The sequence below is a fragment of the Cervus canadensis genome, chromosome 5 (assembly GCF_019320065.1).
Source record: "Cervus canadensis isolate Bull #8, Minnesota chromosome 5, ASM1932006v1, whole genome shotgun sequence".
Lineage (NCBI taxonomy): Eukaryota > Metazoa > Chordata > Mammalia > Artiodactyla > Cervidae > Cervus > Cervus canadensis.
The window spans coordinates 47238432-47256911 of NC_057390.1; the positions used below are offsets into that span (position 1 = coordinate 47238432).

The 18480-nt window shown below is 44.4% G+C and overlaps 1 protein-coding gene across 2 annotated transcripts in view; it reads left to right on the forward strand.

Moving 5' to 3' along the window:
• The window catches only part of IL1B (interleukin 1 beta), a 36808-nt gene extending 28573 nt beyond the window's left edge, over window positions 1-8235 (forward strand). For both annotated transcript variants that reach the window (XM_043468801.1, XM_043468802.1), the window contains exons 4-8: window positions 587-635; window positions 3371-3569; window positions 4356-4517; window positions 6359-6489; window positions 7436-8235. In XM_043468801.1, the coding sequence (XP_043324736.1) occupies window positions 587-635; window positions 3371-3569; window positions 4356-4517; window positions 6359-6489; window positions 7436-7648 (754 nt within the window). In that variant the 3' untranslated portion in view covers window positions 7649-8235. The remainder of the gene's footprint in view (window positions 1-586; window positions 636-3370; window positions 3570-4355; window positions 4518-6358; window positions 6490-7435) is intronic.
• The last annotated feature ends 10245 nt before the right edge of the window (window positions 8236-18480 follow it).

Below are 18480 nucleotides of genomic sequence, written 5' to 3' on the forward strand. Positions count from 1 at the left end.
CCCCTAGGCCACCCAGATGCTGCTTCAGGGGCTTCCTGTGTATGGAAACAGGAAAGAAAGATTCCAAGTGAACAATCCAGGGGATCCCTTGGCAGATTTGGCTTAACTGAGAAGGAAAGCTCAGATTTTCACCGGGCTGGAAGTTAGGTCTCAGGATACAACAGAGAGCTCAGAGAGCAATGGGTACCCGCCCTCCTCCTGTGCTGTCCCATGTATATTACCATGGCAACTGCCTGCTTCAGGCAGCCCTCAGGAACACGTTGTTTGCAGTTTCCTATTGCCCAGCTTCCCATGTGGCTCAGTGGGTAAAGAATCTGCCTGCAATGCAGGAGACACAGCAGACATGGGTTTGATCCCTGGATCCAGAAGATGCCCTGGACGAGGGCGTGGCAATACTCCAGTATTCTTGCCTGGAGAATCCCATGGACAGAGGAGCCTGGTGGTCTACAGTCCACAGGATCACAAAGAGTCAGACACAACTGAAGCAACTTAGCACACATGCATTGATGATGAAGATTATCAACTGGGAAGACAAGCTAATCTTGTCCAGGAGATATAATTGAGCAACCTCTCTGTTTTATTACAGTGACGAGAATGAGCTGTTATTTGAGGCTGATGGCCCCAAACAGATGAAGGTGAGTCCATGGGCTTTGATCCCAGCATGTTGAGGGGCTCTGACACGGGAAAGACTCAAGGGACGTGTTCTGGGCCGGCTTGTGCCTATGGAATTTTGTGATAGAATGACTTTCTCCTCTTCCAGTGAGACAAACGGAAGCTGGCCACTCTGCAACTCCCACGCCACCAGTGTTTCACTGAGGCTTGGTGATCCTGGTCATGCTTGCAGAGGCTTTTAGAAGGGGAATTTTAGTAGAGATAGTGCTTGCTGTCTTGTGTTAGGAAGACAGTTCAGGCTTCCAAGCAAATTTAATTCTTCTTTTAGGAGAGGTGTTCAGCTCTAAAAGTGATGAAGCTACATTAATCACTTGAACTGAACCTGACCCAGAGAAGATGACCTTGAGAATGAGCATGTCTGCCTCCTTTAAGGGTGGGGTTGTTTTTTGCTCCCTGAAGTGGAGCTTAAGGACAAATCATGATGTAAACAAAAAGTTGAGTTTGGGAAGTACAAGAAAATTATTCACTTGCCATTGAATCTTAAGCAAGTCGTTTTACCCCTTTGATCCTCGTCTGAAAAATAAGGGTCATAAGCAGGATGATGTCCAAGACCCTAGTATCCTGCAGCCCTTGGCTCTGAGATATTACCTGCAGGAGCTAAGTTTATCTAGCAGAGGAGCGTTTCTTTGTGGGTGTGTGCTCACTCACTCAGTAGTGTCTGACACTTTGTGACCCAGAGAGCACTGTTGACCCTCCAGCTGTCCCTCCTCTTCTGCAAGTGTAATAACTTCTGTAATCTAATAACTCTCTCAGATATTCCAGCCATCAGCCTAGCTAGTGCAGTTGAACCAATTAGCAGGCAGCTGTTCTTTCTCTCTGATGTTTTTAGTTTGTAACAACCTCCTCCAGCCTTATCTAGCATTCCTGTCTTGCTAAAAGTTCCTTTCTTTAAAGGTTTTAAAACCAGCATAACTGGTTTTCTCCAGTCCTAGATGGAGCCCAGTTTCTCTGTTGAGCCCTGCCTCCCACAGTCTCTTGCAGCATTCTGGCTCTCTCTCATGGTGCCTCTGCTCTGGGCAGAATGTCCCTCCCACTCAACTTTCCTCTGTGTTGTTACAGGTCTCTTGAACTGTCCTTCAAACTTTTTTTTAGCACTCTGTCTCCATTCCCTCTAATATGTTTTCAAGTATTTCTTTATTTTTGTTAACGTTTAAAAATCGTATGGCATGGTAACTACATAAGGGGAGGATAAGATTTCTTTATACTAAGTGTGATACTGTGATACTTTTAGCACTAAAGCAGAGCTAGTTTTTTCCTAGTTTCATGTTGGCTTATTTTAACAGATGGAAGTAGTTACGTTTGTTGTAAGGTGTGTGTGTAACCTGTGTTAACTTTGTGGTCTGAAGTGTTTAGCTATCAAGCGGATTCTTTAGTAGACCAAAATTTTTTGTCACTGAAGTGTTCTGAAGTATATACCGTGATGTTTAAAAGAAACACTTGTTAAAGCAAGTTTTCATCTTCTGGGATATACTTTTTAAAACTTCCATCCCCTGTAGTTATGACTGCATGTGCCAGGCCTCTAGAAGTTAGTGTGTCAAGCTGAACCAACTTGATTGGATTCGCTGTCCGTACATAGGGCTTGTTTTCCAAAGAAAAATATTGTTTAGAGTAGCAAACTTATAAGCCTGCTCAGGCATGTTGTAAAGCCGCTGGAAAAGTAACTTGGAGCAAGTTTTGTGAGTGGAAATGCAGTGCTCAAGTCACATTCTGCTTTAAAAAGTTGTAACAAATATAGATGAATTAAAAAAAAATAAATAATTAAATAAATAAAATTTTTCCTTTTTTTTTTTTCATTTATTTTTATTAGTTGGAGGCTAATTACTTTACAATATTGTAGTGGTTTTTGTCATACATTGACATGAATCAGCCATGGGTTTACATGTATTCCCCATCCCGATCCCCCCTCCCTGTCCTTCAAACTTTTAAACCATTATAATGCCTTGCAAGCAACTTCAGTTAAGGCTTAATGCAGTTAGTTAAACAGTTTCTCTGAACTGAGAAACTATTTCATAATAGTAACCACTGTTTTGCAGGATGCTTATGAGAAAGCATTTGAGAAAAAGATTGTATAGAACATTGTTGATTGGGCAAGAGGCATATTGAAAATCTGATCATCATGGCCATGAAAAATGAAATACATAACGTTGGTGCACTAGGCTTCCAAAAAGATAAATAGTGTAAGAAGGTATAAGTTTATGGTTAGGTGGAGAATGTGTAAGAAAAGATAAGGTAAGAATGGATTTATTCTAGAAGAATGTTGTATACTGCATTAGAAAGCTTACATTATGGTTTAGGGTCTGCCTCTCACTGGCCGCTAGGTTTTTGGATAAGCCACTTAACCTCTCTGGGCTGTGGAGAGATGAAAGTTTATCTTTAGAAGCTCTGTTTTCTCTTCCTTGGGCTTCCCAGGTGGCTCAGTGGTAAAGAATCTGCCCACCAATGCAGGAGACGCAGGCGGGTTTGATCCCTGGGTCCAGAAGACTCCCTGGAGGAGAAAATGGCAATCCACTTTAGTAATTCTTGCCTGGAGAATCCCATGGACAGAGGAGCCTGGCTACAGTCCATGGGGTCTCTGAGTGCCGGACATGGCTGAGTGGCTGAGCACGCATGAATCTCCTCCTTCCTCCTCTCTCGTGTCAAAACGGGAGTTGTCTGGCCCAACCACCTTCCAACGCTGACTTCTTTGGTCTCTTCACAGAGCTGCATCCAACACCTGGACCTCGGCTCCGTGGAAGTTGGAAACATCCAGCTGCAGATTTCTCACCAGCTATACAACAAAAGCTTCAGGCAGGTGGTGTCGGTCATCGTGGCCATGGAGAAGCTGAGGAACAGTGCCTACGCACATGTCTTCCATGATGATGACCTGAGGAACGTCCTTTCATTCATCTTCGAAGAAGGTACCTAGTGAGAGCTGAGGGCAGACATGAGATCGCTGGTCATTTCCTTCTCAGAGGCCATAACCTAACAGTCAACTAACCCCCCTGAGGCAGAAACCCTTTAAAAGTAGAGGGCCCAGTAATGAGAGGAAAACAGAGACACCTAGAAACCCAGTTAATCATCTCTTCAGTTGAAACTAGTCTTTTTGTTTGTTTGTTTTGTCTTCCATCAGACTGATTTGTTCACTTAAAAGATTTTTTTAAGGAATTCTTCCTTAATGAAATAATGATGTAACTGGCTAATCATGCTATGCATCCTAAAATTATGGAAGCTTTTCCAGAATTTACAGACCTGCATAAAATGGTACCCAAATGTTACATTTCAATACACTACTGTATAAAATTCAACTTGGTGATGGTTTTAGTCTCCTTTTTAGTTGTTGACACTATTCTTAAAATAGGACCTTGATTAACTACTCATATTTGCAAAGCAGCCAATCATTCTGGATGCTTTCATTTACATTATATCCTGTGAATCTCAGAATGTCCTTGTTGGGCCACATCGGTTGCCACCACCATTTTACATAAGTGACTCCATGGCTCATCCACAGCAAGTAATAGAGCTGAAGTTTGAACCTACCTCTTAGGGTGCCAGGCCCAGTGTTCTGACCCACCCCAACTTCCTCTCCACTGATGTTGTAATCGAGCGTCAGCTAGGCATGCTCAGATGTCCTCCAAGGAAACAAATTCTGCCTCCCATCATCACCTGGGCATCTCCCTAAAAAACGTCTGTGCTCCACATTTCAGAGCCTGTCATCTTCGAAACGTCCTCCGACGAGTTTCTGTGTGACGCAGCCGTGCAGTCAGTAAACTGCAAACTCCAGGACAGAGAGCAAAAATCCCTGGTGCTGGCTAGCCCATGTGTGCTGAAGGCTCTCCACCTCCTCTCACAGGAAATGAGCCGAGAAGGTACCTGGGGACTTTGTCTCTTTTCTTGGCCTCCTCGTTGCTTGCTAATTCTCTACATTTTCAACAGAGCAGACCATTAAGGAAAATGATCCATGGCAGTGAAATAACATATAATAAAGGACATTCTGGGGCTTCCCAGGTGGCTTAATGGTAAAGAATCTGCCTGTCAATGCAGGAGACATAGGTTCAATCCCTGGATCAGGAAGATCCCCTGGAGAAGGAAATGGAAACCCACCCCAGTATTATTACCTGGGAAATTCCATGACCTAGAGGGCTATAGTCAAGGGGGTTGCAAAGACTCGGATATGATTTAGCAACCAAATAACAACAACAACAATGAAGGACATGCAAACGTTTTGTTTGGATTCTAGTGATGAGACCACATTGAGTCCCTCAGTACGTTCATTTTTCAGCAACAGAGGTGACTCTGAGAAATTAGACTGCTCCAGCGAGCCCAGGACCACTGCCCAGCCAAGTCATTTAATGGCAATGCTTCTGTTAGAAAGAGGTCATTTGATGGACATGACCTAACTGCCTGTGGGTTCTTTCTTCCGGTTGTTGGGGTTGAAACTAGAATGGTGAGGAGATAATTTGTCCCTCCTCATTCCCAACCCTGCCCCCTCACCCCTAACATCCTTCCCATCCAAAACCAGATGGTTCCTTAGAGGGAAACCTAACTGATAAGCAGGAACTTATATCTCTCCACTATCACCAGCAACTTTTTTATTTTTCTTTTTAAATTTTTCTTTATTTTTGGCTGTGTGGGTCTTTGTTGCTGTGGGGGCTTTTCTCTACTTGTGGTGAGCTGGGGCTACTCTCTAGCTGTGGTGCAGGGGATTCACATTGCAGTGGCTTCTCTTGTTGTGGAGCATGGGCTCTAGGGTGAGGGGGCTTCAGGAGGTGGTTCATGGGCTCCAGAGTACAGTGTCAGTAGCTGTGACGCACGGGCTTAGTTGCTCTGTGGCATGTGGGATCTTCCTGGACCGGGGATTGAACCCGTGTCTCCTGCATTGGCAGACAGATTCTTTACCATTGAGCCACCAGGGAAGCCCATGTCACTGGCAATTGTTTTAAGTCCAGGGATGGCCGTGGGTTGCGGGAATCTGTCTGGCACTTTGCCACTGTGGCTGAACCCTGTACGGAGGGGTACAATCAAGGGGGCAGCTGAAAGGAACAGCCAGACTGTTCTCTTCAAAGGGTGCTGACCTTGAAGAGAGGCATCCCTGAGAGAAAGCATCCTGATTTCAACCAAGCCAAGACAACCTTGTTTCTTTAGAACAGCATTGTGAGCATGACCTTGGGGCCTCTAAGTGAGACAGCTGTAACTAAGGGAGATTAAAACTGCATGTCTTTTCTTTGGAACCACTTTTCCCAGCTAATCTTTTCCTTTCCCAGGTCCTTCCCACTTGTCTCTTTATAGTCCTGAAACAGATCCATGCCCAGTGTCTTTCAGGAGCCCAGCTTCATCTCTTTTCTCAATTTTCATGTTGATCATACTGTTCTGTTCTTGTGCTTGGGCACATTTCCAGTCAGGGACATGAGAGCTTTCTCCTATTTCTAAAAATTAGACCCCCTGACTTTTCACTGCCACTATGATGAATCTCTGAGAAGCCCCCAGACCGTTTGAGGGAAAAAGCTGTTTCAAGAAACTGAAGCTGCTATGATCTGTGGGATTACCCTATCTGTTAGGCGGTAGGGACCTCAGTGGGTTGCCATAGGAACCTCAGTGTAGGTTCCCACAGAGGATGCTATACTGTACGAGTCTCGGGCTTGGGGTCCAGGGGTTGGGCTGACCCTGCAGTGCCATGTCCCTGACCACAAGACCCCTCTCCTCTCCCCAGTGGTGTTCTGCATGAGCTTCGTGCAAGCAGAGGAAAGAGACAACAAGATTCCTGTGGCCTTGGGTATCAGGGACAAGAATCTATACCTGTCTTGTGTGAAGAAAGGTGATACGCCCACCCTGCAGCTGGAGGTGAGTGAGTACCAGGGGCTGAAGGCCTTTCTCAGGCTCTTCTGGGGCATCCCTAGCCATCACTTACTTCAAAGTCAACTAACTTTCCCCCTTCCTCGGAACCTCTGGGAGTAGATCTACAGGATAATTTTGCATAAATGGAAATCAATTTAATGTAAATGTTAAATGCATGTAGCTTTCACTCCCATTACAAAAAAATAAATTATTCTGCAGATTTTCTTCTGTCTTGCCACCCAACAGATAGTACATTGTTAGAGTTCCTCCATTTGATGGGGCTTCCCTGATGGCTCAGAGGTAAAGAATCTGCCTGCCAACACGAGAGATGCCAATTAGACCTCTGGGTCAGGAAGAACCCCTGGAGTAGGAAATAGCAACTCACTCCAGTATTCTTTCCTGGAAATGCTATGGACAGAGGAGCCTGGTGGGTTACAGTCCACGGGATCACATAAGAGTAGGACACTCCTGAGTGACTAAACAACAACCATCATTTGATAGATGACACTTTGAGGACTTAATCAGTTCAAGGGACCAGTCACTGCCATCTCCACTACACTCCCCAAATCACACCTCCTCCTCCTACCAGTTTTCCCAGCAAAAAGTTCATGTCCAACTTGAAGTCATTCTAGCCAGAGCCATGAGGAAAAACACAGGATAATTCCCTGGAAACTAACTACACCTAGAAGCTTTTACCTAATTTTCACTTTTGAAAACATTTCCACCTATATTATACACCCTAGCATTTGATGCTAAGTTTCAGAGAAGGATAAGTGTGCCCTCTGTCACCACACAGAAGGCCAGGGTCCCAAAGACAACTCAGGAGCCTGGCTCCCAGACCTGAACCCTGCTAATCCATTTTTAAACAACCCAGAGACCAACTTTGTCCAGACCAGAGTAGAGTGTCTTTGCCCTTTCCTTCTTAAAGATGTTTATTTCTGTTTTGCTGCAGGAAGTAGACCCCAAAGTCTACCCCAAGAGGAATATGGAAAAACGATTTGTCTTCTACAAGACAGAAATCAAGGATACAGTTGAGTTTGAGTCTGTCCTGTACCCTAACTGGTACATCAGCACTTCTCAAACTGAAGAAAAGCCCGTCTTCCTGGGACATTTTAGAGGCGGCCAGGATATAACTGACTTCAGAATGGAAACCCTCTCTCCCTAAAGAAAGCCATACCCGGGGAGTCCACGTGGGCTGAATAACCCCGAGGACTGGCAGAAGGGAAGGGAAGACCACAGCTGCAGCCTGAACTTCACTATTGTCTGATCCATGACCAACTGCCTGCCCTGTATTAGTGCTTAGAGATCTCCCCACCAACCAGGAGGAACAATCCCTTCCTCCCAGTGACCATCTTCAGACCCCATCCACTGAGCCACCCCTCTCTCACTTCTTCTACTCACTCAAAGCCAGCCTGGCAGAAACCATGGCACACTAGTTTCAAAGAAATCCTCTGTCCTTTGCACCCAGCTTCTGATGAGCAACCACTTAACTATTTATTTATTTATTTATTGATGGGTTAGTCTATTTAATTTAGTTCCAGGGGGCCAAGAAGCAGCCGCATCTGTGAAAAACCCTAGCCTTCAATAACTATGGAACCAATTTCCTTTGGGCTAGTGTGCCATCCTTCTGCCAAGTCCTTTCACCAAACCTGAAAGCATACCAGCTCAGGTTATTTAAATAGAATTATTTATGAAGAGGGAAGAATGATCAGATTGTTCAATGATTCTGAAATAAATTTTACTGTAAACAAATGTTTTTTCCACGTGGTCATTGACTTGTCTGGGATCTGATGTAGAAGAGTAAAGATGAATGAAGTCATGAGCATTCTCCTGGGGGAATTAGAAACCTCCTCATCCCTGAATGCAAAGCGCTTAGGAACATCACTGTCCAGCCAAGATCAGCTTGAACGCCCTTCCCTTTCACTTCTGTTATTCAACAAAAGTATATATGGTACACAAGTTTCCTCTGAAAAACAGGATCAGCTAGAGTATTATAGGGAGTAAGGACTGGTGGTAACAACTGCCAAGTGTTTCTCTATTCATTTATTCAACAAACACATCTTAAGCCAGTGTTATGTCCTAGGGGCTGGGAGTACAGAAACCAGAAAGGTAAGGCGTTCCTAGTTAGATAGGGAAGGTGGATTTTTAAAAATAAGCATAACAAGTAGAGACATGGCAAAGTATGAAAGGAGCAGCTAAGAGGGGTGACAAGACTTGCTCTGGAGACCGAGGGTCAAGTTGTGCGATGTTTGAATCAGGCCTAAAAGGATGAGCAAGAGTTCCCCACACAAAGAAAAGGAGAGCGTAGCCTAGATAGATGGACCAGTATGAACACAGGCATGGAGGATGAAAGAATGAAGGAGGCCAAGAGGAAACTTTCAGGATTGCAGAAGTCACCAGTCAAAACACAAAAACAACCCAGGGGAGAAAAGGAATTGTAATCTCAGACAAAGAGATAATTTGTTTAATATATAGAGTTCCCACAAAACAGTAGAGAAAAAGCAATCATATAAATCAACCAAAACAATAGGCAGAAATTTAATAAAACAACATATTAATAGGTTGTCCTCTGAAAAGGAAATACCATTTGATCTTGGACAGAGTAAAAGATGCTCCATATTACTTAGAATAAAGTTGAATTAACAGCATTTTGAGATTAAACTCTGCTATCAGATTAGCAAATACCAAAAGTTTAACATCACACCCTGTTGGGAAGACTGGGGAAACACTCACTCCTGAACATTACAATGCATGTATGAGGAGAATAAATGGGTTCAGCTCCTACAGAGGAAAATTTGATAGTAACTATGAACATTACAAATACACATCCCCCTATGGCCCAGCAATTTCACTTTGGGGGGTTTATCCTACAAGTGGACATACAGTCATGTGCAATAATGATCAAAATGATTCATTGTGCATCACTTGTAACAGCAAAAGATGAGAAACAACTCAAGTTTCTATCAAAGAAGACTGGCTTAAATGAACTGTGAGACATTCATAGAATGAATTATGAGACATTTGTAGAATGAATTATGGGAATCCTCTCCAAGATATTGTGAAAACTAAAAAAGAACAAGAGGCAGTGTTTATAGTGTGCTAGCTTTTATGTAGGCTTTCCTAAGAGCTCAATCATTAGAGAGTCTGCCTGCAATGCAGGAGACCTGAGTTCAATTCCTGGGTCAGGAAGATCCCCTGGAGAAGGAAATGGCAACCCACTCCATTATTCTTGCCTGGAGAATCCCATGGACAGAGGAGCCTGGCAGGCTACAGTCTATGGGGTCGCAAGAGTCAGACGCGATTGAGCAACTAAGAATACAGCTTTCATGTAACAAGAGGCAGAAAAAACTATATAAGGCAATCCTCTAATGTATAGCACATGGAACTCTGCTCAATGTTCTGTGACAGCCTGGATGAGAGGGGCGTTTGGGGGATAATGGATACATGTATATGTATGGCTGAGTCTCTTTGCTGTCCACCTGAAACTATCACAACACTATTAATCAGTTATACCCCAATACAAAATAAAAAGTTTAAAAAGAAATAAGGCAGTCCCTTCCAATGTCCTTTATCTGATTTCAAGAACTCTGGAAGATACATAACAAATTTAAAAAGTAGTCATGAGGGGCTGGGGAATAAGATACAAGAGGATAAGGGTGGGAGCAGGACATTTCTCTCAATACTTTTTATATTGCTTGATTTTTGAATCATGTGAATATATTAGCTACTCAAATAAAATAGTACTAAGTTTTTAAAGCCTTCTATCAAAACAAAAAAGGGGGGAGTGGCATATGACTTAGTTGGGGAAAAACAATGTTCGGGTCCTCAGTGGCTTGCTCCCAACACCCTCTCCTCCTTCTTCACAGTTCTCCAAGCCAGGGCACAAGATGTGGATGGAACTAGACCCTGCAACCCAGCAAAGCCTCTCTCCCAGTTCAGTCTGTTTCCTAACTGCGGTGCAAAGGATGGGATGGCTGTTAGGAGCAGACATCCAAGTGGTACCCATCTGCAACATGGACTAGGACTCCTGGGAGGCAGGCGGCTATTTTGGGGGAGAAAGCAGAGGTGCCCCGTGGGAGCCCCAGCAGTGGTATTGTTCCCTTCCCTTGGTTCAACTCCACTCTCAGGCCCCAAAGAGAGGACATACCAGCAAGAAAACTGACAAACTGTGAAGGCATCTCACTCATCTGTGTCTAGGTGCTCAAGTCGCTTCAGTTGTTGTCTGACTCTTTGCGACCCCATGGACTATAGCACACCAAGCTCCTCTGTCCATGGGATTCTCCAGGCAAGAATGCTGCAATGGGTTGCCATGGCTTCTTCCAGGGGTCTTCCCAACCCAGGGATCGAACCCGAGTCTCCTGTGTCTCCTGCATTGCAGGCAGATATTTTTAGTGCTTGAGCCATTAGGGAAGCCCTGCAAATCATCTATGTGAGAGTAAATTGGTAAAGCCATTTTGGAGAGAAAATTGATAGTGTCTAGTTTATTTTTTTAATATTTATTATCATATTTGTCTGTGCCAGGTCTTAGTTGCAGCGTGCAGGATCTTCGAACTTCATTGTGGCACGCAGGATCTTTAGTTGTGGCACGCAGACTCTAGTTCCCTGACCGGGGATCAACCCGGATCTCCTACCTTGGGACCATGGAGTCTCAGCCAGTGGACCACCAGGGAAGTCCTGACAGTGCCTAATTTATTTTTAACATGACTTACTGTTCCCCTACTGGGTGTCTCCCCTAAAGAAGCAAGTTTAAGGACTTTTATTTTAGAATTGTTTAGGAAAAAGTAAACTGGAAACAAGCTAAACATCCTTTGTTAGAAAAAATCTTAAATAAAACACAGCAAATTAAAAAGAAAAAGAGAGCACTGAAACGAGAGAGATCCAGGTGAATCATTGTGTGCAAAAGTCAGACTGCAGAACTCTAAGCACAGAATGAGATCATTCACATAAAAGAAAAAATAAACACTGCTCATCCAAAATGTATAATCTGGACTTCCCTGGTGGCCCAGTGGCTAAGACTCCGTGCTCCCAATGCAGGGGATCAGGGTTTGATCCCTGGTCAGGGAACCTAAATTCGACACGCCGCAACTAAAGATCCTGCATGCGGAAGCTAAAAAAAAAAAGATCCTGCATGCCACAATGAAGATCAGAGATCCAAAATCCCGGGTGCCACAACTAAGACCCAGCACAGCCAAACAAATAAATAAATATATTTTTGGGGAAAAAAAAGTAAAATGCATAACCATGCGATTCTAAGAGTATGGAAGGCAGAGAGCCCTGGAGAGTACAGACCAGACTGAAAATAGTGGGATGGGGTTGGGAGGGGGTCATCAAGAGGAACTTCAACTTTATTCATAATGTTTGAATTTTTTACCAGAGGAATAGATTCATGAATTATACAAATATATATACATATGTACTTACATTTTAATATTTTTCATTAAGATATTGTATTTTAATTGTGTTTCAATTCCTGTACCTGAGACAAAGACTAAAATAGAGCCTCCAAAGGCTGTTCTATTCCTGGTTTGTGGCCAAGTTATTTCCCAAAACCAGCTCTCCTCCTCTGCACTGAGGAGCCTTATCCTGGAAAAGAAAAATGGCCTATTTTTTCCATGTATCATTCCATGGCTTCTTTTTTGGTTGCTATTCTTAATTAATTTTTTTCGGAGTATAGTTGCATTGCAATGTTGTGACAGTTTCTACTATACAGCAATAGCCCCTTCCTTTTGGACTTTCTTCCCATTCAAGCCACCCAGATCACCGAGTAGAGCTCCCTGTGCTATACAGTATGTTCTCATTAGTTATTTATCTTATACATAGTATCTATAGGGTATTAATGTGAATTCCAACCTCCCAATCCCCCTTGATGTCCATACCTTTGTTCTCTACATATGTGTCCCTGTTTTTGCTTTGCAAATAAGATCATCTATACCCTTTTTCTAGATTCTACATGTATGTGTAAAAGATAAAGGCACCCCAGTATGCATAGCTGCATTATTTACAACAGCAAGGACACGGAAGCAACCCAAGTGTCCATCAACAGATGAATGGATAAAGAAGACATGGTACATGTATACAAATGGAATATTACTCAGCCATGAAAGGAACTAAATTGGAGACCTGGATGGACCCAGATAGAGCGTGTCATAGAGTGAAGTAAGTCAGAAAGAGAAAAACAAGTAAAAATAGTCTGTTGGAAAGGAAAGGGAAAGGGTCAGAAGGTTTGAGTGAGGAGAGCTGACACCCTCCCATCCACCATGAACGCAACCGGAAATATAACCGGAAGTAGGAAGTCTCTCCAATGAACTGGGAATTCAATTTGTCTGCCCCTCCAGCAGGTTGCACTCTCCACCACCATAGCTCCAACTATCGTTCAAGGAGATCCTATTCAGGTAGTTGAAGAGTAGAGGGCCAGTGCTTGGGGATTTTGATTTGATGAACTGGATTCCGTGTCAAGCCAATATAGGGTTAGGGCGTGGCTCATCCTGTAAGCTTGGCCTACAGCAAGCTGGTGGGGGAAGATAAATGATACAATGGTGGATGGGAGCGTGTCCGGTCTGAAAGACAGGCTGGGGGTGGGTGACTGTGCCAGAATCCCGGCCAGAGGGACAAGGGTAAGACTGTATGCCTTCGGATAGACCTCCTCCCCACCCATCCCCCACTTCCTGGTACAACATTGCTGAAGTACTCAAAACCATCTGGTTGAACTGGACGCCAGAGTGAGGATGACCTAGAGAACTGATGAGATGCCCGCCCAGGGGTGTGGGACCACAGTCAGAGCCTCCTCCCAATTCCTATCACATCCCACCCACATCCTGGCTCCTAAATGGGCAGTGTGGAAGCAAGCCAAGTGACGTCCGTGGGAAGTCCAGAAGTACCGCTCTTCTTATTTGTAGAAGCATGACTGTTTGCTTACACAAGTAATCGTGAAAATTCACATCCCTCTCTGAGAGCAGGTCATAAAACCATGAAATGCAGGATGTGAACAAGAAAAAGTAAGACTGGGAGGTACAAGGAAGGTGCCAGGGGCCTGGGCCTCAGGACATCACTGCCTCTGAGAACAATTTCCCTTCTGGCAACTGGGGAGACAGCTAGAGACAGAGGGGCCCAGGTGGGCTGAGGCAGGAAGGACTCTCTGGAAACCAAGGTGTGAGTTATGATTGTTATTTGAGTCTGTTAAACTCAAACTCCAAGTCTTGAGTTTCCCCACAGGCTGTTTGAAAGGGCCAATGCTTCTCTTTCTCTCTAGCCCCTCACCTGCAGCCCCTGTGCCCCCATCCCACCAGCCCTCAGAGACAAAATGTATGAAGCCTTTCATCTGCCAGGGATCATACAGAAGTAACATGGGAAGTGAAGGTCACTCCAGCATCCTTCCCACCACTCATGGGGCTGTTGCCCTGGTGCTGTGTTTCTGGACTGGTTGAATGATGCCAAAAGTGACCGCAGCTGATGTCAGGGTGTCAGGTGATGGCAGTGACAACACTTAATCAAGTTCTGCTGCACAGTGATAAGGAGAAGGCTGAAGTGGGGGCCTGGGGCCACTCTGACCTCTGGCTTCTTTTCTTCCTCTGTAATGATGGGGGTGGAGGGGAGGTTGGGTCATTGGCTCTAGCATCTATGCCAGTGATAGGAAAATAGCAAAGCTTTCTTAGGATAGAGAATAAAGGGTGTGTGCAATCTTTCTTAGGATAGAAAATAAAGGGTGGGTGCAATGAGAGGTACCATTTTATGGGAGGTGGCTTGAGCAGAGATGTAAGAGGATGCCAATCTTGCAAAGATTTGGGGGGACAGCATGCCAAGGGGAGAGAACCAATGGGAGCTGTAAATCAGTTTGGCATGAATTAGGTGTAGAGGAAGAAAAAACTTTCCTCTACCATGCTAGGGTCTTTTGAGCTGGTCTAGTAATGAAATTGACAAAAAACATCGAAAAGAGAAAGAAAAAATCAAATTTAATTTCACACATCCAAGAAACTCAAAGATATATAGCTCAAAGAAGTGACCAAAGCAGGCAACTTTTATACCTTTCAGACAAAGAAAATTTGAGAAAATTTGACAAAACAGAGGAGGTTTTGCTTGGGGCAGAAGACTACTGAAGTAACGAAGCTTATTTGTTTGCACAACTTTCTTGGCCTTGAATTCCTTATCTCATATTCCTTATGTCTCCCATCCTTCTGGTGTAGGTAGGGTTTCTTTCCATGAGAGATGTATTTCTGGCATTCATGGGGACAGAGGAGGGTCAGAGCCTTCTTCTTACACTGTTTCCAAAGTAACTTTATTTCAAAAGAATCAATACACTTAAGTGACATACTTGGAGGTGGCCTGCTTTGAACCTCATCAAAGTAAGAAGGTCGTGTGACTGAAGCAGAGAGAGAGAGAGAGAGAGTTGGAGAATGTCCCTGGTGTCTCAGTAGTAAAGAATCTGCCTGTCAATGCAGGAGACACTGATTCAATCCCTGGTCCAGGAAGATCCTACATGCCTCAGAGCCATCAAGCCCCTAGTGCCCTACTGAGCCTGTGCTCCAGAGCCCAGGAACTGCAACTATTGAGCCCACATGCCACAACTACTGAAGCACATGTGACCTAAAGCCCATGCTCCACAAGAAGCCCACACACCACAACTAGAGAGTAGCTTCGGATCACCACAACTAGAGAAAAGCCCTCGAGGCAATGAAGACCCAGCACCATCAAAAATACATAAATAAATAAAATTATAGAAATAAAAAAAGAGAGAAAGCTGGAGAGGAGGATGGGAAGGCAGGCCAGGGCCAGGTCTCTGCGTAAGGAGTTTGGACTTAGCGTGTTACACAAAGCATCCTACTCCCGGAAGGGATGACCTCATAGAGGCTTTATCACTTTTGCTGTCATGTGAAGAATGGACCCTGGGGACAGAAGGAGAGGATGTTAAGAGTGGAAGCAGAAAGACAAGTTGGAAGGCTGTGGCAATGAACTACGAGGAGATAATGTTACCTTGGGCTAGGGTAAAAGCAGAGAAGGTAGGAAGGGATGTGTTCTGGTGTAGTGACTACAGAACTGGCAGATGTAGTAAATGTGGGAGATGAGAGAAAGAGCGTAATCAAGGGGAACTCACAGATCTGAAAGCTGGTTAACTGGGCAAATGGGGGTATCTAACGGAAATGGGGAAGACTTGGGAAGGAACAAGTGGTATGTCGAGGGGAGGGGTGGTCCAGAAGCCTTGTTTTGTCCAAGTTTCATTTGAGGAGTGAAAACTTCATTTCATATTAGATTTCTATGAGAATATAAAATGAGAATACCCCTTGAGATTCAGATTCAGAAATAACTGGCATGTAAAGGCATGGAATGCTGGGGGTCTCATCAGAATACCTACCAAGAGTGTGTAGCTATAAAAGAGAGAGTGACCAAAGACTGAGCCAGAGGCACTATGTAGAGAGATGGAAAGGGAGCAATGGGGCTTTCAAAGAGAGATATTAACTACAATCCAGACAGGAGGCAAGATTCTATCTATCTACATTGGGTGAGGGAAAGATGAAAGCGGTTAAGATAAAAACTGTGTAAGGATGCCATTTGAAAGATGTCCATGGGGCTTAGATGTGATATCAACTCACAGCTCAAAAGCTTGGTTTGAAGGCTTCTCGTTGAGGAGGAGGAAAGACTGAGGGAAGAGAAAAATCAGGAAAAGGAAGAGGGTGACAGGAGAAAAATGGTTAAAGGAGGGGTCCGCCTAATCCAAGAATGCTGAGAGGTTGAGTACGTGAGGACCTGGCCACTGGATTCAGTGAGAAAGAGGTGGTGTGTGGCCATAACAAAAATGAGAATAAGACCTCTGGTGGCTCAGTGGTCAAGAATCCCCCTGCCAATGCAGGGGACTCAGGTTCAATCCCTGCTCTGGGAAGATACCACATGCCAAGGAGCAGCTAAGCCCATGTACCACAACTACTGAGCCTGTGCTCTAGACCTCAGGTACCACAACTACTAAGTCTGTGTGTCCTAGAGTCTGTGCTCTGCAACAAGAGAAGCCACAGCAATGAGAACCTGCACACCGCAATGAAGAGTAGCCCCCACTCACCACAACTAGAGAAAACCTGCATGCAGCAATGAAGACCCAGTGCAACCATAAATAAATGAGTAAATAATTTTTTCTTTTATTTTAGAAAAAAGAAAGACAAAGCTGAGGACATGGCAACCCACTCCAGTATTCTTGCCTGGAAAATTCCATGGACAGAGGAGCCTGGCAGGCTACGGTCCATGGGGTGGGTCGCGAAGAGCTGGCCAGAACTGAGTGACTGAGCACATTCAATAGAAAGCGAGCAAGTGAAGCCAGTGAGTAGGCAAGGCCCCTCTCAGTAGTTCTACTGTGAAATAAAAGTGGGAGTGAGAAGGCCAGACAAATGCCGAGGTAGCTGGAGGGGGCTGTGGGGTCAAAAGAGGATTTTTATGTTTAAGGTAAGAGCTGTTATAACACACAGGGAGGTCTATATGAGTCAGTCAGTAGAGGGGAGAGAGAAAGGGGAATCACAGGAGCCAAAACCTTCAGTAGCTCACAGGGGAGGTGATGCTTGGCACGGGTCTGCAGGGATATACATGGGTACAGCGGCAGGTAGGTCAGTCGTTCCTAGGATAGAAATACGAAGCAGCTCTTTCCTGACTTCTGAATGAGAGCTCAGAGTGCTCAGTGATGCCAGCTGTCAAGGCCCTTGTGGTCGTTAGTCCTGCACAGTCTGGGTTCTCCTCTCCTGGTTCCCTAAGCAGGACTGTTTCACTGCCTCACTCTGACTCTCAGATCCAGCAGACTGAGCTGCCCTGACTATGTATGTATGTTCTCGTGGAGTCTCCTCTGCCAAGCCCCAAACACTATTGTGCTTTACCGTCAACCCCTTCGGGCTTCCCTGATGGCTCAGATGATAAAGAATCTGCCCACGATGCAGGAGGCCCAGGTTTGATCCCTGGGTCAGGAAGATCCCCTGGAGGAGGAAATGGCTACCTGCTCTAGTATTCTTGCCTGAAAAATCCCATGGACAGAGGAGCCTGGCGGACTATGTTCCACGGGATCGCAAAGAGTCAGACACGACTGAGCGACTAACATTTTCACACTTTCACCCCCTTTAAGGACATACCAGCTTCTAGAAGGCCCTGAAAGTCATCTCCCCTTTATTCATTATTACATGACGACTGTCAACAGTGACTATCATAGGCAATAAATGCATGAGAATGCTGAAATGTTATGTGTATGTGTATTAAAGTACCCATTAATCAATACAATGTGTACAGAATCGCAGTCATCAACTAACACTGGGGGAAAAACTCAGATAGTAAAGAAAGTTGCAACTGATAAAGCAATGAGAGATATTAACCACAATCCAGGCCAGAGGCAAGATTATGTCTATACACACGAGGTGGGGAAAAGATGAAAAGCGGTTAAGATAAAAATTGCGTAAGGGTGCCCTTTGAAAGACGTCCTTGGGGCTTAGTTGTGAAATCAGTTCACAGCTAAAAAGTCTGATCCGAAGGCTCGCCACTGACTCAGCAGCCTGACTCCAACACTAAGGGTTGACTGAGCGTGTTACCTTACGGTTTGCGTCAAGAGTTATCCAAGAAGAGGTCACTAACTGGCTCAGATTTTCAAGCCGATGGTCCAAATCAAATTCCTAAATCTTTCACCCAGGAACCCCAGGGTCAGAATCTTTGACCTACACACCATCTAAGACAGTTAATCTATGATCTGTGCCCCTCTGTTAAGTGGCTTGACAACACTCGGAAAGTACTTAAAGGAAAAAAGAAAAAGTGTAGAACTGATGATATAAATAAGATCCATTGTTTTGTCACCTTGGCATTAAGTTTAGAAATAAGTTTTAAGATTCTCCTGGTCAACCGTCTTTGTTATTTAATGTGCCTGAAACCATTAAAATATTGAAACATTAAAGAATTTGAAATATTAACTTTGCCATTCCAATTTGAAAAGTGTAATTGATATTGGGCTTCTGATTTTAATTTGAAGGATAGAAAATTTGACTATGTTTG